Source organism: Argiope bruennichi, chromosome 5 (genome assembly GCF_947563725.1).
Source record: "Argiope bruennichi chromosome 5, qqArgBrue1.1, whole genome shotgun sequence".
In the NCBI taxonomy this organism is placed as follows: domain Eukaryota; kingdom Metazoa; phylum Arthropoda; class Arachnida; order Araneae; family Araneidae; genus Argiope; species Argiope bruennichi.
The window spans coordinates 93,374,870-93,397,298 of NC_079155.1; the positions used below are offsets into that span (position 1 = coordinate 93,374,870).

At 28.0% G+C, this 22,429-nt stretch overlaps 1 protein-coding gene across 1 annotated transcript in view; it reads right to left on the reverse strand.

Moving 5' to 3' along the window:
* Positions 1-22,429, reverse strand: part of LOC129968147 (nephrin-like) — a 494,644-nt gene that overhangs the window by 106,541 nt on the left and 365,674 nt on the right. The window contains exon 10 of the mRNA XM_056081964.1: positions 1,695-1,831. Within this exon, the coding sequence (XP_055937939.1) occupies positions 1,695-1,831 (137 nt within the window). The remainder of the gene's footprint in view (positions 1-1,694; positions 1,832-22,429) is intronic.

Here is a 22,429-nt window from a genome sequence, read left to right on the forward strand (position 1 = left end):
TCTGCTTGAAATTAGATAATACAGTGATAAGAGTCTGTAAATTTTATAATAATTAAAACAACAAAAATTTTGTGATTTAGTTTCGCAAAATTTGACATCTCAGAATGATTTTTCCATTAGATATTAAATCATCTTCTGTAGTAGAATGTATATGATAGTTAAAACACAAACATAATATAGCATATGTATAAATAGCATCGAACGCGGCTGAGCAATTGATGATAAATTATTTTAACAATTTCTTGCTCCAATTACTAACAAATTTTTAATTATATTACAATATTAATTTTGGAAAAGTATTAAAGTGATATTTTGTATTAGGAACTTAATATCAAAATAAATATTTGGAATTTGTTTTATTTCAAATATAACACAGTTTAAGCAAAATCAATAATGTTTAGTTTAATTAGACTAATGCCTGTTTTGAACTGAAACAAAATAATCTGAGGCAGGACTTGAAAGTTCGAACAGCAGAGAGTTTATGTAGAAATTAAATGAAAACTCATTTCATCAAGACTTCTTCGTTGATTTTTTTTCCATTTCGGAATTTATTCATGCATACATTCGACGATTTTCATATGAGGTTTTGCTTCATTCCATTTATTACGCTGAACTGTAAATGATTTTATACAGAGAAAATAAGTTTATAGACATAATTTATTTCGACCTCATAACTCGCTAATAAATATACAATTCTTTTTTTTTTATCCTAGAAATGATTTTCTTTAGGTATATGCTTTCTTTTTGATATCATTCTCGCAGAAAATCTAAACCTAGCATTGAATCATTACTTACTTTTCAAAAGACATAAATTCAGGTTTTAATAGCGGTGAAAATTTTAATTTTTGTTTTATGACAATATGTCTTGTTCTTCAAATGAATTCTGAGATTGCAAGACAATGAATTTTGAGATCATCAATGAATTTTCAACTTCTTATATGAATGCATACAATGTTAATTCAGAATAAAGCTTAATTTCTTAAATTATTACAAATAAAGTTATTAAACGTTCCTTTTATAAATCAATAAATATTGCATCATCATTGTTGCATATGTGTGTATTTAATGATGCCAACTATTTTTCTCTCATTGATAAGTATTACAGAATATTTTGAACCGAAATGGATTAGCTAATTCTAAACAGTTCAGGAGCCTTGGTAATCTTAATATTTTAAAATATCCTTTTTGTATAGCAATGATACATTTAGGGAGTTAGGAACTAAGATTAATTTAGGGAAAGATTTATTTTGATTATTAGTTAAAATTATCTTAATTTGCTGATGAATAATTAAATAACAATTCAAGACAGCTTGTTGCGTCTTGAGTCAAAATATAGTTTAAAGCATCTTAAATGTTTGCTTATAGAAAGAGGCAGTGTAAACATATATCGATCTTTTTTCAACGTTACATATTCGCGTATGTCTGTCTCAAAATAATAATTAATTAACAAATACCATGAGTATTAAAACCATGCCAACTTTAATCTAAATAAAATATTTTAGATTATTGAATTCAGTGTTAATAATTTTTGCTATGGTTTCAAAGGATTAAACCGAGACTGTAATCCCTGAAAAGACATATGCTTAGAAGTTAATCAAAGTCATAAGAATGTTAAAGTTACCCATCTGGCTTAGAGAATGTCTATGCCAGAAACTAACGTGAACAGTTTATTGAATATTTGATAACCACTTTACCTCTCTATCCCTTTTAAACCACCGCAAAGTTGCCAAAGGATTCCCACCGATGGCGACACAAGTGAACCTCTGGAAATCGCCAGCTTTAATTGGAGTGCCTTCCTCGTAGCCGACAATCTTTGGAGGACTCGGAGGATCTGAAAGAAAAAGAAGAAAGATTTCTGGACTAAAGAAGTAGAAGAACAAGAAAAGAAGAAGATGAGCGTCAGTGATTTATCTAAGTAAGTCCAACCCTTCCAGAACAAAAATAAAAAAAAAGACCCCAGGACATGAAAGCTGAAAAGAAAAATGTTAGGTAGGTAGTGGAGTAGGCGTCCTACGCACTTTCCAAGATCTAAGTTTTGGCGAAGAGTAATGGTTTTATTGGAAATATGAGCCTCGGTTAGTTTTGGCGAGAAATAGCAATTTTTATCTTTAACTTGCTTCTTCAATTAAATCAATTAAATATAGATTTATCTTCAATGTTATTGTATGTTTGGGCAACTTTTTAGCTGGTTGTTGAACAATTTTTTCAATTAGATAATTAAGTTGGTTTTTCTAGGGGAATTAAATGGAAGTTGAGAAAATGTAACAGAGATCACAAAGAATTGTTACTATTAGACATTAGGATTTTATATAATAACTGTCTTCAAAACATAATATTTGTAGCTTCTGTAGAATTATAACTGACAGCAAGACAAACTACGATTATTTTCGAAAAATCGATAAAAGAAATCGTTTGTCAGAAATAAAATAACAGTTAAAAAGTTTCGAGACTGTTATTTCCCGAGTTATTTTAAAAACGTAAGCAAAATGAAATCTCTCTTCTGTTATAATTCGTTTCGTTATTACTTTATTCATTGATCCTATTTATTTATTTGACACCTAGTAATAATTCATCTTATTACAGGGCCCCAAAATAAATTTTTCCTACGAATAAAATCATTGGCTCAGAGAAACTAAGGAAATTATTTATATTTATAGCATCGGTTATTTTCTTTTTCATCCTCTATAGAAGTTACAATGAAACGAATTGATGTCTAACAGACAATTTTTATAGTAAATCGTGTGTCATTAAATCTGACCTGTTAAAAAATATACTTTGTTTCGTTTCGAAATAAAGTTTCATTTCTGTCTCCAAAGTTTTTGTTTGATACACAGAAAATCGCACATTCTTTTAAAAGGGGAAATATATGTTTTAATAAATTGTATTCTGTTTTCTAAATTTCAGTCCTGTTGAAGGATATATCATGTGTTATAAAAGCAAAACGCATACTTCCTCAAAACTCGTCCGGCATGTTATTTTTAACCAAGATTATACTTTTTTAATAGAGGAATCGTTTGTTAATATTCTTCTTTCGGTTTCAATCAATACTTGTTATCCATTTGTAATTTAAGTCTATCAAAAGCTTCAAAATTTCTTCTCATCTGTTCATTTGTTTCTTGGAGTTCTCAGAAAAATGACACAATCTGCGTTTACATTTGCAGTGTATTGAAAAGAGCTGAAAATACATTTGACAATTTTTCGTTTGAGATAGTGAGTTCAAAGTTTGATATAGTTCTGCAATTTTATGTTCAGGGGAGAAATTAAAATTTATATTGCTAGCGATATCTTAGGAATACTGTGCCCAAATCAATCGAAATATAAAAAAATTAACTAAAAATATCTATGTGTTGTACTTTTTGAAGTAAATAAAGCTTTGATGAAGCTCCAAAATTAAATTATTTTAAATTTGAAATGTTATTTAAATACATGATTTATTAAAGATGAATTAATTTTTAATGAATCTATGACTCATGACAGTTTGAGCGTAACGCGGCGTATAAAACTCGCTGGTGAATTTCAAAGTAGAAGGTGAATTCTGAAAGGTTTTATAAAACTTGAAATGCCCCAAAACTCTGAAATTTAATGCTTTAAAAATGATTAAATTAAAAAAAAAGCTAACAAATTGAAATTAATGCCTTTCTTCGCTGTCCCTCAATCCTTTTTTCATTCTCTCTATATCTGTATAAAAGTGAGAGTGAGAAATAGGGAGAGATAGTCAATCCAATTGCAGCTGGTTTAACTTATATAAAATATTGATATGAAACAAGCAAGTTGAATCTTTTTAAAATCCTTTAGCATTTTAAAGTTCAAATGCTCGAATGAAAACAGTCAAATATTTTGAAGCACTTATCGTTAACAAACGTCATCCAAAAATTGCCGAAATCTGATTTTGATCTTATACTTAAGCATATTTAATTTCATTTGACTAGCTTGTGACATTTCTGAGTCACTGCAGCGTATTCACAGATATATTCGGTAGCCCAAAAGACAAATAAGTTCCAAAATTGTTTTATTATGACTCCATGACATTTAAAATTAGGAGATTTATTTACCAAATTTATAATTAAATATTCATTATATTTGAATTTAGTCCCTTTTTATTAAGAGTTTAGTAAGTTTTTTAAAAATATAATTTTCATATGAGGAAGTAAAAATTATAGGAAATGAATATTTTACTGTACAATATTTATTAAGAATTTCAAAATCGTTTACATAAATTGACTAATTTAATTTCATACTAATGATATCTTTAAAAAGTATTCATAAAAAATAATTGAACATTCTGTTTATAATTCATACATTACGTTTCATACAATTCACATTCGATAGTACATTATTAATTAGTAGTGGATCTATGGAAGGGCTTTGCTAATTTTGTACATAAAAAATGTCTAAAATATTTTATAAATACATTGTCAGTTTTAATATAGTTGATATGTATCAAAAGACCATACTATTTTCTGTCTTTCAGGAGGAAAACATTTGTCATAAGAAATTGTACCATATTTTGAGGTTAAACATAAAATTGCATGCAAAATTGTATTTCTTTGTTATTATGATGTCAAGTTAATTCATGCCGTTGCTTTTGTTAATGATTTTTTCTTTTGACATTTTCAAGTTATTTGAAAATAGGGTTCAATCAAATAGAATATATCTATTTATTTGAAAGATAATATCAATAATAAAATAAATAAAATTAATCAAATCATATTATTAGAACATAGGAATGATGATTTCTTTTCCTCTAAGCTTTTCTTTCTTTTCTAAGCTCTTTCTTTTTTTTTCTAAGCTAGATAAACAGCTCATGAATTTCCAGAAAAAACCCAGATATCCATTATAGCAAATTTAAATCCAAAATAGCTTTGTATTTATTTGCCGAAAATATACAAGCTTTCGTTTAAATATCAGCATTTTCTGAATTTAATATAACAGAATATAACTTTTTGTTGGGATGCAATGGAAGAATTCTGTTTATCAGCGTCTGAAGTAAATCTTATTAGAATAGTTCACTGAGGCTTAAATTGTATCTTTCACTGAATTTTTTTTCATTCAACTTCTTTTCAAATTCAGGAGGGTCATTTTCTTTCGTAAATAATTTAATTTCACTTTTAAATTCAGATACAAAGCAATGTAAGAGAATCACAACTTGTTTACGATTTTTGATATTCGACTTGTTGGGAAATAATAATTATTTTCAATATTGCATTATTTTAATGCGTTTTTCCTATCTTTCTTAATTATAAACATTAATATGTACATAGTGGCAATGAATAAATTTGAAATTTTTTCAAAATGTCTTTAAATTAGATAAAAATTTGGCAAAAGCTAATAAGGATGAAATAATTACATTTTGTACAAATTAATAAGAATGAAATAACTTACATTTTGCAGAAGCTAATAAGGATGAAATAATTACATTTTGCAAAAAGCTAATAAGGATGGAATAACTTATATTTTGCAGAAACTTTCTGAAATTTCATGTTTTAAATTCTGCTGATTTTTACTTTAAATATGTAGAAAGATTATTGTGAGAAAATGATTAAAATGGAATAAAAAATTATAAACAATATAAGATAATGTAGCAAAGATATAAGATAATGTAGCATTGAATCTTGCAAAGAAGTTATTACAATGGATTGAGGATTTCAATTCATAATGGTTGCATTTTTGTTATGAATTCTTCGTATTCTAAATTTGTTTCATGAGATCATAATAACAATTTAACAATATATATCCTTATTTATTAATTAAAATAAGTGATAAAAATTATGTCTTTAAGATACTATTTTAGAGTAAACGATTGAATTTAATGGCGAAAATAAACGACGAAAACTATCTATTTAGAAACGTAATTCATGAATTATATGAAAATGAAGAAAAATAAGATAAATCGTTAAAAATAGTAACCAACGAAACCCCTAATTACTGTTATATCAGTGCATATAAAATACTCGGTTGTTCCTACAATGAATCCAATGCCAGTTTTGTTTACTCTTTATCGAAGTTTGCCACGACAAAGTTTTAAAGGTTTAGCAATAGGTATCAAAAATAATTATCTAAGACTTTTCCAATGTACTATTTTAAAGGAATGATTCCCTGAAAATAGCGCCATTGAAGACGGATAAGTGGTTTTATATTAAACGAGACGCTACATTGAATACCATAATAAGTTAAATGAACTATGAATGTCTCTTTCGAAGGCTCGTTTATCACAATAAATATCCATTATACGTGTTTTTCATGCACTTTAATCCCATTTTGGGTAGTCAATGGATACTTTGAAAAAATATTTCTTCCAAAACATCTTAACCCAATAACAAATAATGTCATTTCTTCTTGAATTTAAGTCTGTCATTGGTCCATATTTATGCTCATTTATGCTTTCGTATTATTCATATTTTCATCCATACATTGGGACAACAAATAAAAGTTACCCATGCAAGTTGAAAGGCATATTTTGTCCTTGATAGTCAAAAATGAAGGAGGAAAAAACTGACTGAAAACAATATTTCGCGATACTTTCTCTCTAGGTAATGTGATACAATTCAGAGCCAAATGTCAATTTTCTCGAAACACCAGCAGTAAACAGCCAACTGGAGATTCCATCTAAGCAGTTTAATGCTCACGCTTCATGTACTTCTGTTGCCAGCCGGAGTTAAACATTGGAATGGCATTATTCTAATACCTCCACGATAACCGTAACGGCTCTCGACGGGAAATTTCGCGAACACTATGGCATTCATAAAAATCTTTATCACGTGCTTCTTGCCACGAGAAAAGAAATTGCGTTTATTTCCACTTCATAAACTTGTAAATGTGCAAATGCTTTCCTGTGCTGGCTTCAGACGCCAGAGTTAATGGCATGAGCGTGGTATTGCCAAGGTTTTCCCACATGTGGCAAAGTCATTTTGCATTTATGTCACATTTTATTTTCATTCTAGATCTCTAACTTTGCTAGTCTTAAAACTGTAGATAAAATGAATTAAAACATTAAGTATTCTCTTCTGTTCCTTATAAAGTCTGCATTTATGTTATAAATCGAAATATTGTCTTTTTCACTACATTTTGACAAACATTAAACTTAGTTAACAAAAATTTAAAACATTTTATTTTATCATATATTATGCTTATACAACTGTCATCAATAAAATATATACAATGAAGGAACCAGAAAATGATAAAGATAATAAAACGAAAACACGGCGAAAAATATCTTTATTGCATAAATGCTTAATAAATAATTTTGTGGTGTCAGCAAGTAATGAAATAGCAACTTAAAATATAAGCTATACAATTCAAACTCACTTTAAACTAAGCCATAGTTTGGAAAACTTCTAATAATCGACGCTATGCAGTTTAGATCTCACAGACAAACTAAGGCTTAGTTTGACAAAATTCTAATAATTGACCGTATATAGTTTAGATCTCACAGACAAACTAAGCCGTAGTTTGACAAAATTCTAATAATTGACCGTATATAGTTTAGATCTCACAGACAAACTAAACCGTAGTTTGACAAAATTCTAATAATTGACGGTATATAGTTTAGATCTCACAGACAAACTAAGCCAGGACTCATCGTCAGTTGCCTTATAAACTGATTTCTGTTAATTAATTAACATGAACTACTGATTAGTTGCTTGTCATTTACATGTATCCCAATAAAATTCTGAAAATCTTGCGGCAGTTTAAAACAACCGATGGTTAAAATGACCATGATTCCAAAATATCAATTTGTGAACTTTTTTTTATTGCCAATAGAAATATTGGAATAATTAAACCTATTAATACAAAGTACAATAGATTTTAAGCCTTCTTTCAGGTTACCTTATAATCTCACTACTTATAACTAATTAACATGTACTACTATCTATTTAAATGTTACTTATATGTATCCCAATAAAAATGTGAAAATCTTGGATGAAATCAACCGTTAGTTAAAACTGCTATTATTCCAAGATATTAATTTGTAAACTTTCTTAGTTGCCAAATTTCAACAAAAATATCAGAATAATTAAACTTATTCATGTTGTTGTTGTTTCTTATGGCACTTGCCATGGACAAGCCCGCTGTTGCGAAGACAGCGATTCAAGCCGGTGGGGGAGCGTCTCTTGTTTTTATAGTAGCTCCAACTAGGACCAAGAGTACGACTTTGCTACTCACGCATCACATTCGCTTGCACAACCCCTTTTTACAGGGGGACACATTCACACATCTCACAGATAGAACAACGGAAGAACAACCATGCCCAAACCGGGACTCGAACCCAGGACGCCCAGATCCCGGGAAAGACGCGGTACCCCTATGCTAGGACAACGGTAAATTTATTCATACAATGGATGTTAAGCCTTCCTTCAGTTTGTCTTATAATCTCATTACTGATAACTAATTAAGATACATCACTAACTGGTTAAATGCTACTTAGATGTATCTCCATAAAAATCTGAAAATCTTGCGAGGAAAACAAAGGTTGGTGAAAACTGCCATGATTCCAAGTAATGAATACCTGAACTTTCTTTGGTGCCAAATTTTGACCGAAATACCAAAATAATTAAACTTATTCATGCAAAGTGGCTACCTTATAATAACAACATTACTTAACATAAGGCATACCTTACTTACATAACATAAGGATACCTTATTTATAAGTAACTAAAACTAGTAATTTTAAAGAGATAAGTAATTTTTAAATTAAATATAATTTGCATTTTTGGCGTAAACTTATAAATAAATCAAGGGACTTTTAAAATCAGATGCATCTTATTTGAGAAAAGCTACTGTACTTTACAATAAAATTATTCTGTTGCAAATTCTTAGCTCGATCTTAGTTCCTGTCACTGAGACCTTGACTAATCTTAGGTCAAATGGGTTTTCTCAAGTTCACTTAGTACATTCAGATCTCAATTAAGATTGTGACTAATCTTTAACATATTACGTATTCTTCTGAATGGCAATTTAACACTGTCTTGAATGCTTGAATTTGATAAGCATCTTCACAGTTAATTAAAATGGGGTATTCGCAATAGTCTGAATAAATAGGAAACGTTCTGTCCGAGTCACAGCAAAATGACAAATGCGGAATGTATTATTATTTCCATTGTATAGAGCATTCTATGTGTAGAGGAGGTGGATTATTTTTAAACTATCTAATATAATTGTTATTTCTATTGTAATTATCTAATGTTTTTAAAAAAATTGAATCATATTTTAATAATGGAAAATGCTTTAAATAAAAGCTTCTTTGTTCAATTTTTTGTAGTTAATGTATAATTGTCTTCAATCATTCCGATTTTCTCAACATTTAAAAAAAATTTGATGCTGGTCGAAAATAAAAAATAATTAATGAAGCATTTTAATAAGTAATATTCATTGATACTAATACTAAATGTATTTAATCATTGTACATAAGTAATAATTTCTTTGCATATGTATAATACGCATTGTTGCAGAAGTCTTTCGCTGAGTGCACAGTGGAAAAAAGTCAGAAACAGCGGATAATAAAAATTGATGTTTTACTTCATAAGGAAACACAAAACACAGGTATCTTTGCGTAGCTGAAGAGTACACAAAGACAATCCTTCAAGGAATCAATACAAACCCAAAAGGCGAATCATTTTTAAATCAGCAGAGCAGAAACGCATACTCAGCCATCAACACTTTAAATATAGAATTTCCTAATCTGACTCTAGGCGCTTGCATTTACATAAACTTTTCGCGGAACATTCTAGCTACCTTCTACTACGAATCGTTTTCTAGAAGAACCTTCGCATCTCGTGTCCTAATTGAGATATCACAATAGTTTTCATATTTTTGAGAATCTTCGCCTTTCGAAAAATCTTATTTCGACATCATTTCTCAATTCGTCATTAAGTCGCCAAATGGTCATTTTCTTGATAAAGTTGACGGTCATGGATTTGATAATCACAATCAGCAAATCTCTCTTTTCAATCGGAGAAAAGCAATATTACAGGTTTGAAACACAATGTAATGATTGTCCATTCATAATACACATGCATGAAAATGTCTGTTCGTGACTAAACCATAATTTTTACGTAATATAAATATAATATATCATTACATACATAACATTTGCATTTGCATTTTTACACTGCGAGCTAGCAAGTGACTCCTCTTCCCATTTATTAAAATCCTGCCTGAAGCATTCAGAGCTTACACAATGCATAATTATGACATTATGTTTAGTGATATCTCGGGAACATAACTATATTTACTGATTTAGATGTTGAAAAAATAGATGTTAGAGATAGAGTAAAAATAGATAGATATCTTTTTTAGATACGACATAATGTTATTTGTAAATTAATTTCTGAATTGAATTTAATATTTAAGAAATATTGGATGTTTGATCTGTGAAGCAGCTTTTAATAGAATTACCCAATCAAAATGTATATTTTTGCTGGGCAAAATAAAATTAAACACAGCCATTAATTTCAGCTTGTAGCTAAAGGTAGTTAATTATAATTAAATAAGAAATTTATTTTAGTTGTAAGCGCTAGTGTACATAGCACGTCAATAAATTCCCTCTAGTACTGAATTCCAGACTCCTCCTTATTTATGACAGATGGACTTTTGAGTATAATTTATTTACTTTTGTAAAAATTATCTGTACTATATATCTTCAAAACATGCAATGATTAGCAATTTGATTTGAATTAAGAATTCAATATTTTTTTAGGATTTTTAATTTTGCAAATTCTTGGTTTGTCTCTAATAGCTTAGTTCCCACAGATTTGTCATATGCAAATTCGAAAATTTCCAATCAATGGCCTAATACAGGAAAAAACAAAAAAGTCTTAATGTAGCTCTTTATTTTGTTAATTCCTCTTTAAATGGCTGTTTTATTTTTTATATTTATTTCTGTTTCGAAGTTTTTTAGTTTTTTTATTCAATTTTTTAGTACATTTTTAATATGATTTTTCAGCAAGTTAAAGGAAAAAGTAAGAGAAAAAACAAGACAGAAACTTAATAAAAAAAATGTTTTTGAGTTCTTTATATATTAGCCTTCCCACAATGCACCACGAAACCATACTTCTGGTTAAAGATTAATGACAATAAAACGGGCATTTAATAAAAGAATAATTTAATAAAAATAATTTCATGCAAAATTTTAAATTAAAAAGTTTAATATGAATTTATAAATTGCTTTTACTTAAAAGCATTGAAAAATCTGAAGTTCAAAATTAAATAAATAAAATAAATAATCAATAATAAAATAAAATAAAAGGAAATAAAACTGGGAGTTTCCAAAGATTTTCGGTGAATTGCTAAGTTATTCGCCATCTTAAAAAATTAATCTTTAATAGATGACAAATGAATAAATATCTTCATAAATAGTTATGCAAAAGAAATTAATCCATACAAACGTTAAAATCGATGAAAACTTTAACTTTTTTTCAAAAAAATAATTGCAAGCATAAACTAAAATATAGCTGAGAAAAAAAACATATCTCTTTGTTTCCAACAGATAAGCTTAAAATAGTTCTTTTTCTTATGGTAGTGGCTTGAAATTCCCTTTTCAAATATGCAAACTGACAAACCAATAAAAAAATCTTTTTTTTTGTAATATATGTAAAATATTTTAAGTCAAATACCGATATGCATTATGAATTGGATCAACAAAAATATTTCATTCCTCACAATGATATGTCAGAAATATTGGAATCAGGTGTGAGTTTCTCGAGCAGAATATCGTAACCTTTTTTATTCTTTTCAGATATTTTCTCTTTCTTTTACAAGAGTATTTTATAAATAGCAATGTTTATTCATTTTAATAATATTCATGCATCATTAATATATTTTAAATGGAAATTTTTATCATAAAGATCTCAAATATTATGAAACATACATAAAGACGTATGACTGTGTGTAAAGAAATGGAAAGTTTTCGTTTTGAAGTTGTAAGTAATGAAAATATTACGTAACTGAATATTCCTACCTAAATTTATAATAAATTAAAATTGAATGTAAAAAAGATATTGTGGAAGAAATAGAATCCATGACGCTTATATTAAGACCTATATTTTAAAAGAAGAAACAATTGTGATATTTTTTGAGACATTTTGAAAAAAGTCTGATATTTTAGGTGGTATATTTTTTTTAAAAATAAAACTTTAACATACTGTTATCACATCACGCATATGTGTAAGATGATAATATTTTCTAGAGCGTCACGTCGGCATGTGACGGGAATTTTCATCTTCATATTCACGTCACAATGCATTAAGTGACACTACAATGCATTTTATATGGAATTCTGGTATTGTGGTTTGCAGAGACATTTTTTAAGCTTAATCTCCCCAATCGAAATATCTCTTATATGTGAGTGACATTAAAAGGAGCTAAAATTGATAAAATGAAAACAATTTAACCAAATCAAGCATCGCACTTTGTATCTGAATTTTAATAAATGCAAATAAAAAAAAAGCAGGCTGTGGCCTCCTATTAAATATTGTTATCTTGACAACGTGTTAAGAAATTTTTTAGATAAAATAAAGCATGCCAGCAGTATTGCAGTTGCTGTATAATTATATATTTTTCAAAACTTTTGTTTCAATGCGTGAAAAATATACTAAATAATATCATTAATCTTTTTCTTAATTGCTCAAAATCGGCTAAAAATGGACAGAAATGGTTGCGATGGTAAAATTATCTATTACATTGCAATTTTAAGAGAAATTTATTTTCTAAGGAGATCATTAAGATAGTTAAATTATTTTCACTGTTTTTTTAAGGGAATATCAATCAAATATGAACTCTAAGTAAGTAGATTAAAAAATTCTATTTAGTTTGCTTATTTGTTGAAATAACATTCCGAATTTAAAATAAGGAAAATGTGTTCAAATGTTGAAATTTATGATTTATTGATCATTTTTGATTAATGATGATTCAATCTTCATGAATAAAATATGATTTATTTCTTAAGAAAAATCTCCATTCTTATTTGTTTGATATAGCCATTAAATTACTATTTTTAATGAGTAAACTGGAATACTCTGTTTAATTTATGTCTTTGTTGAAGTTACATATCATTTTGAGATATGAAGCCCGTGGTCAAATAAAGAAATTGATTCACAAACGCACTTCTAAACCCCAGTGCCAAATTAGCCAGTGAATGAGAAATTACATTCAGATATTTCAATTATAAGTAAGAAAGTTGGAATTAGGATTTTAGATTCGAATTGAGAAAAATGGGACATCTAATTTATTCCACTTATTAGATAATTTATTACAGAAATTATCCAACTTATTTCTAAGAATCTTATTGGTTTTTGGAAAATAACGCCTCATGCTTATGTATTCTAATTAGAATTATATACATATATACATAACATTATTTTGTTTGAAGCAGATTGCAGGTTCGAAGCAGTAAAGAGACTTTGTATATTTGTTTTAATAAATTTTAATATCCATTTCGTGAAAGCATAATTATTTACAAGCAGAGACGCGGACAAAGCACGTCCGCCACAGCACGGCACAAAAGCAGAAGTAAGAAAAAGCAAAAAGGGCCGAAACAAATGATCACTAGTTTTATATAACATGGGATTTCCGGCCACGCGCCAATTCAATACATGTGTTGAACTTGAGAAGGGCAACGGAAGTATCACTTTCAATCGATATGTAGTATTGATGGTGCATTATTTTTACAAAGGAATTAATAAAACTGGAAGTGGAATTGGATCAAGAAATAAGAGAATATTTTAGAATGAAGATACAATGGACTAAATTAAGATAAAATCTTGGAAATTAACTAAATTGGAATTAGAATTAAAATATCATTTATATAGTGTTTTTTTAAGAAATTCACAGAAATCCTTTTTGAAAATATTAGATTCCATCGTTTTTCTTGATGACTGCTGATGTCATTATTACCTACGCTATAAAAAAAGAGGAAAAAGTCCTATTGATTTACAATATACAAGTCTAAATACCGAAAGCGCTAAAACATTTTCCAAAAAAACATTAAAAGAAGTGGTTGAACCGTATTTAACTTCCATAACAAGAACATTCGAAATTTATATATTCCATTCTAGTTTAGAATTTCTTTCCATCTTGCGAGCATTCATCTTGAATAGCCTTCTCAGTCCAGCTGAAAGCAGAAACTGAGTGCTTTCGGAATGGGTATTAAATCGATTTTGTATTGTGAATCATCCAGTTGACATACCAATCCATCGACCAAGGCTAGTGTTCGCAGGGAATTCTAGAAAATGGTCGACACTTCATCCAACTTTTCTTTTATTTCCATTTTCGAACATGCATAACAATTCTGAATCGTATTTTGAACCTGTTTCGGATAAAGGCTTCGATTTATTTTGGAACGGAATAGAAGTTCAACGGGCAAGTAAAAGCTGTCCCTCTGGGCATGCGTGAAAGCATATGGAAATTTTTAGATAATAATTCATCTTTAATGGAGGCTTTTGACTTGTAAGCAAAATGATCAGTCTTATAGAATTTAAAGATGCAATATGAACAACACAAAATAATCCTCAGGTAGAAAAGCTAAATTTATAAAATATCTGATTAAAATCAACTGATGATTTATAAAATCACAAATACGTCATGTATTTTAATTCTATAATTCGTTAGCAAAAAAAAAAATGTTTTGGAGTGAATATGCACATTTTTTTTTCAAATAATAACATCAGTTTATGTTTTAAAAAACTACAAAGATTATCTACGCGCGTTGAGAAACAAATTTTCTCTTTTTACTTTTGTCAATGCCACATACAATAATAATAAATGCAAGAAAATTGCAAATATTCCTAAAAAATAATGTGGATAATTGAAACGTTATTATAGAATTAAACAAAACTATATGGAAAATTTTCAACTTATTACAGTTCAATTCTCATTTGCTTAAAACTAGGAGTTTGCTTTCCTTTTATATTTTGTCTTTCATAGTATCTTCATCAAATCTATGAATCAAATTAAAGTTAATCGAAAATTGCCCTCTTATAAATATAATACCATACAGATTTGTTTAAAAATCTTGATGCAAGAGATAATAGAAAGCAGAATTTATAACCAAGAATACATGAATAATGAATTACCATGAAGAAAACTGAATTGCCAACTAATTCGTAAAATTGTATCGGATTTTGTACAGTATGGAAGACTTTGCTACAGGCAATTCCTTCTTCATCAGGAAACTTGCAGAACAAAACAATTTTAATTTACTATAAAATGCCCCGTAATGGGGTTATATGAAAATGAATGATACTGCTAATATTCCTAATGTAACAATCGTTTTTCATCTTTTGAGATATAGAAATTGGATTTAATTTAGATAAATATAGTTTTTTTTGATCGTGAATTGGTTTTATTTATAAATGCAGTCATGGATAAGTGCATCAAGAACTGGCTATAACTGTAAAGAAGAAAAAAAATGTGTAACAGGATTGAGTTAGTTCAATTTAAATATTTTAACATCACGTTTTGAGAAAAACAATGTATGTTTCGCAATGAACTTTCCCGTATTTCCGTTCGAATATAAGTTAACACGATAATTACAGAACGAAGAGAGCTAGATAGATAAAATTCGGCACGCATATTAACACATCTGTAGTGTAGACCTCTGTCAAATATTGAGGTTAATCATCTGTCGATCTGTATTTCCATAAGTATGTAAACGTGATAATTAAAAACCACAATGACATGAATATATCAAATTTGGTATGTTATTTTGTGATTGCAAGTGCAAATTCGGGTCACATTTTTATTTTAATCAGTTGAGAAAAATATATCTAAAACACAAATTCGATTTTCGGAAACTTTTGAAGCATGCAAGAGATTAATTGCAAAATAATTTGCCAAGGATGACATGACATATAAAAAAGCTAAATTCACACCACATTTTATATTTCGTAAGTATTGTACACCAGTGCCACGTAAAGCGGTCTCTGGTCCTACAAATTTATTACAGAGTATCTGAAAAAGATTTCAGAGGATCAATCAGATTTGAGGAAACAGCTGGTTTTCTTTTCCAAATTTAATTTTAAATAGACGATTGAACAATTTAAGCAGATAAAATTTTAGCATGTTTTTTTTTTACGTCAAAATATAATTCGAATTGACTATTATTCTTAAAATAAAGACGCAAGGATTTTCCTTTTGTTTGCAGCATAGCCGCTTTTAAAATGGACAGAATTTAGCATAGATCTGTATGCATGCGCAGCTTTTTCTTTCCCAGTGGACACATCAAAATAAGCCTAGTGAGAAAAAGAAAGGAGCCAACTTCTCAATCCTATGTTCTTTTTTACAGTCTTCCACAGGTTCGATCTCTTTACTCGGTCCTTGTAGAAGCTTCCACAAGTTTTCTTTATTTTTTTTTTAAACTGCAGCAGCAGGATATTATGTAAGGGATCCTCCTGTATACCAGCTTTATTCAAAACAGCTGAATGGAGTTTGGATTTGGTATCAAAATGTTCCACCGGTTTCAAATTTTCGACCTGTCGAAAAGGGATTCAAGCGGAAGTGTCGTCATTTTTTTTTCTCCTACTTGCTTTGGTAAAAAGGGTTATTTAACCTTTCGTTTCACTTCTTTTCCAAGTTTAGTTGCTCGACATTTGAGAGCCGATTTCCTTTTTTTATTTTTTATATTTTAGACTTATTTCAAGTTCGCGCAGTTTTCTTAGAGAATCGAAAATACATAGTCTAGATGTAGAGGACTGGGTGTCAGAGCTTCAGAGCCGTTGTAAAATAAAATAAATTTGAAATGAAATGAAGCCGTATGTTGAAATTCAATTTTAGAAATGATTTACCGACTTTTGCATGATACTTTTGGACAAAAATTTTTATGACTTATTGAGTTTGCCATTGATATTTAAATAAATAAATATACATGCCATTTAATTTATCCAATTTAATTGCAGAACAATACCTAAATTCTTAATTTTAAGTTATTTGCTTAGGATTTCATTTGTAAAATTAAAGGTAACTAAAGAACTATAGATGTAAGCTACTTTAATCAATGAACGAACTGTTAGCAATATTAAAAAAAACTGAGTTTTATCTAATTTTTTGGATGTATTAGCTATATTTATTAAAATAATTTTGACTTACAAGTTAAACAAAGTAGATCAACTCTTCATCGAAAATACCTGGCATAAATGATGGATTTAATTTCTCGTTTAGGGAAAATCAATTTATGCTTACACATTTAAATTTATTTTCGATTTATCATCTTAAGAAGCATTATAAGTTGAGATTAAAGTAATAATAAAAGATGATAATCAAAATTTCATTGCCCAATTGGATTTACTTGCTTAAAAACATTTTCTCTTTAAAATGTGTTAAGTAAAAATATTTTTTTAAAAATAATTAATAAAACCGTGTAAAAATTAGATAAAATATTTTTTTCAGAAATACGTTATCAATTTAAATACCATAAAAAAAATCTTTATTTAGTTAAAACTGTTTTTTCCAAATGAAAGTATATGTCTCTATCTAGTACTTTAATATTATTAAAAAAATTTCTTCTAAAGTTAGAGTGTATATTCTGAATAATAATTTAAATAAAATTCGAAAGTATAATACTTATTGCATAAGAGTTTAGGAGGTGTATTATATTTAATATCTTCGAGATTTATAAAAAAAAAAGTTAAACTTCTTATATATATATATAAATTTTAAAATATCTAGAAATTATCATAAAAAATTCTTGTTCGTGGATAAATTTATAATGTAGTGTAAGTGTGGTAGTGTATTCTAGTGTAAGGGCTTTAAATAAATATAATTGTGAAAAGTAATACCAGTGTTGTTTTGAATGAATTAAAGAGTAAAAAACTTATATGATCTAGAGATTAACATTTCAATGCACTTGTTTGAACTATAAAATATTACAATTTTAAAGAAAAAAGCACAGTTTAGATGCGCAAAGCAATTATCTGCAATGTGGCTATAAACCTTTAGTAAATGGAGGTTGTATGTTTATATTCTCCTTTTAAAAAAATATCACTATTTTTTTTACAGACATTCAAGCATTTGAGAGCTATTAGTAAAAAAGACATTAAAATTAATGTTAAATAAATAAAAACAACACAAATAGTTTAGTTTTAGTTTTTCTTCCATACAGAATCTTTAAAATTAATAATAATTGAGTTATTAATTATTTCCAAATTTTAATGTTGCATGGTCAAATGAAAGAATATTTTTTCCTAACTTAACGCCGAATCTTTTCATGATTTTTATTCTAATTTTGCTAATTGGAGATGAACAATTTTTCATTTATTTTGTATTTGAAGATAACAATCATTTATATCTTAAAAGTTTCTTTTTTTTCTCCTAAGATATCTTTTTCAAATGTCTGAAACATAACCATTTTAACATCGGAATCCTTAAGATTTTTCTTTCTAATAATAAATTCAAACATCAATTTCAATCAGAACCAAAAATATGAAAATATATTACAAAGAGCTTTTGGCAACTAACAACGATTTTTTTTTCTTCATATTACTCATTACTTTTCTTCCATTAGTCTGTTTCTGGAATCTTATTCAATCGAACTTACGATCCTCTTTAAAATATATCCTTTGTTAAATTTCTCCTTTCATAACATTTCATATTTCTTAAATATTCACTACTTATATAAATCTGGCTGTATGTACAATCCTTTATCATCCGAACCACCTGCTGAGGAAGTACTTTTCACCAGTTAATGATTCTCTATTTTGAAATATGGATGAAAGGTAACAAAATTCCTCGGGCTCTTCAAATTACGATCTTCTGATGAGTGAAGTGACGCCAAGACTAATGAAAGATTAATGAACTTTCGTCTTATGGTTCACCCCTCTTCGGCTATCAAATATGATCTCTTTTATGTAAGTTCCTTATACCAGAGAAAGAGCTAATTAATCAGTTAATCTTACCTATAAAGAGGGTACAATGAAGAGAGCAGAATGTGCTTTTGAAATTGCTGTATAGTGATAGGCTTTATTGTGAATCAAAATTTCGAATAACTATTGTAGATGCAATTTTTATTCGCAGGTTTTCGAATACAATATGAAATTGAAGTTTTATCTATTTGTTTTTTTAAAAAGTGAAATACAGTTAATTACAATCTAATTCTAAGGTATATACATAATTCTTTGCTTATATAATTCTAAGGTAGGTGGAGCTGATTTTCGGCGGCCCTATCACCCCCCCCCCTTTCTGGCAAGATTGCGGTATTGCTTGCATATATAGTCCTATGCACCATTGCCGGCCCAATTCTTTCATTTTCAAATATTTTAGAAGAAAATATTTCCAAAATTATTTTTGTTATTATTTCCGGAAATTCGTAAATGAAAAAAAAAATTTATAAGGGAACTAAAAATAGTGACATACCGGAATACATAAATAGCAGTAAAATTCAGAGTTTGAAAAAACTTCTGAAGCTTAAAATTGCTAAGATATTAGAATTGAATATACTAATAAAAAGAGGTTTTAAATTACACAGATATTAAATACAAAGTGTAGTATTTCGTTTATTTCAAATTCAAAATTAAATTGCTTTTAGTTTCAAAATTTTTTAGAAATATACGAAAAAAAGAATGTGTCTAATACTGTTAGGATCCCCACAAATTAATCAAAGAAATCTCATATGATTCAGTTGAAAATAAAAAGTAACAGCATCACCAAATTACAAACAATTTTTAAAAGAAATTTTGAAACAAAAGGAGCATTATGTAAAAAATGAAAGGAAGCTTCCGATTTTCTGGGTTAAGTAACATTACACATTACAGAATGCTTTTAACTTCTGAATTTGCTATTGCAATGTCTGTAAGCTGAGAAATTAAAAGTTAGCAATGAAAAATTGTTTTAGAACTTTCCAAATCATAAAATGATTTTATTCTTTTTAAAATAGAACGTTTAGTTATATATTACCAAATAAAATTATAAATAATCATATATTTAAGTGATAACATTGCAAATTAGTTTTTGAAAAATAAAAAATAGAATAAAAAAGTAATTTTGGCTGAATTTGAGGTAAAATAAAAACATTTATGTACCCTTGTGTAAAATGTACAACATGCTGGATATTGTGCGAATTAAATGTTTTGTTTTAAGATTTACTAAATTTTTTCCCTCCAAAATTCAATTATAAACTGATCTTAAAAACATATTTTATATATAATTTAAGTTTTAGCATGTCATAAAAACTCAAATCTAATTTAAATATCATTAATAAAATTTTATGATATTTAATAAACGCTAATCTTCATTTCGAGAAAACATTTGTGCTACAAACGTTTTAAATTAAAATTTTTTCATAGGAAGTGTTTAACTTTGGTTGTATAAAACATTTTAAACTATTTAAAATATATTTAAAGATGGGACACCGTGATAGCATCTCAAAATATAAAGTTTGGAATATAAACACTACTTTCAAATATTTTTTTTTTAAATTGCGTTTATAAAATTTACCATAAATCGCAAAACAACAACTCTTCAACTCCACTAATCATATTTTCGTAAAAAAGGTACTAGTTTTACGAGGTAAACACTCTTAAAAACAAGATACCACCATTGAATTTTATGGCACCTTGTTTAGTTTTTAGTAGCAGCAGAGTGTTACTTTACAGCAACTTTGACTACTTTTAAACGGAAGTACCCGTCTACCACAACTTAGTAGCAAACTCAATTTACAACCCACCAGAAACTAACTTCGGTAAGGCAGAACTCTCAACCTCATACAACGCTGGAAAACTTTCCAATTATCTCGGTCTGGAAAACTTTCGAAAATATGAATGTCCCCAAAGACACAAGGGGTCTCCAAGGGTTGCACACAATTTTTTCCTTCCTTTTAAATAAGAATACACCCTCTTTTAAAGGAAAAGGAAAATATTAAGGCTGAGTGGGTTGAGGATCGGCGATAAAATATGTAAATCACTCCGGAAAAGTAGCTAGGTGAGATGAAAATTTCCGCTTTAGCAACTCTAATGAGGGTCGGATTTCAGAGCAGAAAGGGACTCTGTTTCTCATTATGCGGAATTCACGAAGAAATTTCGTGAAGGATGCTTGTATAGTATGCCTGCTTAAAGTTGCACACCTGGTGCTTGCACTGTACACTGAGATGTTGCGCGATACTAATAAGGTGAGCTGGAGAAAAGTCGGCTTGAGTTTTAATTTCAGAATTTAAGAGGGTGTTGTTGCATATCCTAGCTTTATAGTCAGTTGTCACTTGTAAAATATGTTCGTCATATTAATTTCGTGAAACTTTTTTAAAATAATTTAAAAGTGACTTTGACGTTGTAATATTTCAATACTTTTCAAAGACATTGCTTGTATGATTATTTAAAATTAAGAACTCTTTAATAGTAAGATGTGTAATACTATAAATCTTATGAATAATGTCTCGGATTATATAAGGAATCAATTTTTATTTTGTAGCAAAATAAACATTAGCATTTTAATTTGAATTTTTATTTGTTTGTGATATTGATTTCGTATAATTTTTTTTAAGTAATTTAAAAGTGATTTTGACTATGGAGTGTGGTTCAAACTTTTCGAAAACATTGCTTATATGATTATTTAAAATTAAGTGTTCTTTAATAGGAAGATATATAATACTATAAATCCTCAAAAAAATGTCTCAGCTAATGTAAGAAGTTAATTTTTATTTTATAGCAAAATAAAAAAAAATAAGTGTTTTAATTTGAATTAGTATTTGATATTTCTGTTAAAAATGTTTATTTTTATTCTGTTATATACGCACATTTTAAATCCAAACATATTGAATATACTTTTTTTAAAACAAACTATGATCTTTTACAAGGTTTTTCGTATGTTTAATTTAATGCTAGATAGAAAAATAAAGGGATGATAAATAGATTTATGGAATATGATTAATTTCATTTTATTTACTTAAAGTTATTTGATAATAGATTAGATAATTAATATATATATTAATATTAATATATATTCATATTTCTTTTGCTATGCTTGTAGGGCTATTTAATAATAATATCGAAGGACAAAGATTATAATACTATAAAGCATTAGATGATTTTCACGGATAATATTTGTAATTTTTTTTCTTATTGAAAAATAAGCATTTTCTTTCACAATGAACAATGGAGGAATGTTTTTTTTTGTTCTTATTGTATGAACACAAACATATTTATCCCCCCCCCCAAAAAAAAATACCCTTCTATTTAATATTTTTGCAGAGAATGCCATTTAAAGTATTTCAAATATTTGAATTAATACCAATTGGAAAATAAAACATTCTAGCTATGTGCCAGTCTCAAACTTATAGTTTTGTGTACTAATAGGAAAATGCTTAGACGAGCAAAAACCAGCGAGAAACAGAAATAATCTGTTAAATAGATAAGAGTTAGTAAAAATAGAGTTTTCGAGTTGTATGAGATATCTACTGTCTCTGGATATTTCTAGTCATCTATTCTACAATCAGTAAAAAAAGTCTATAAGT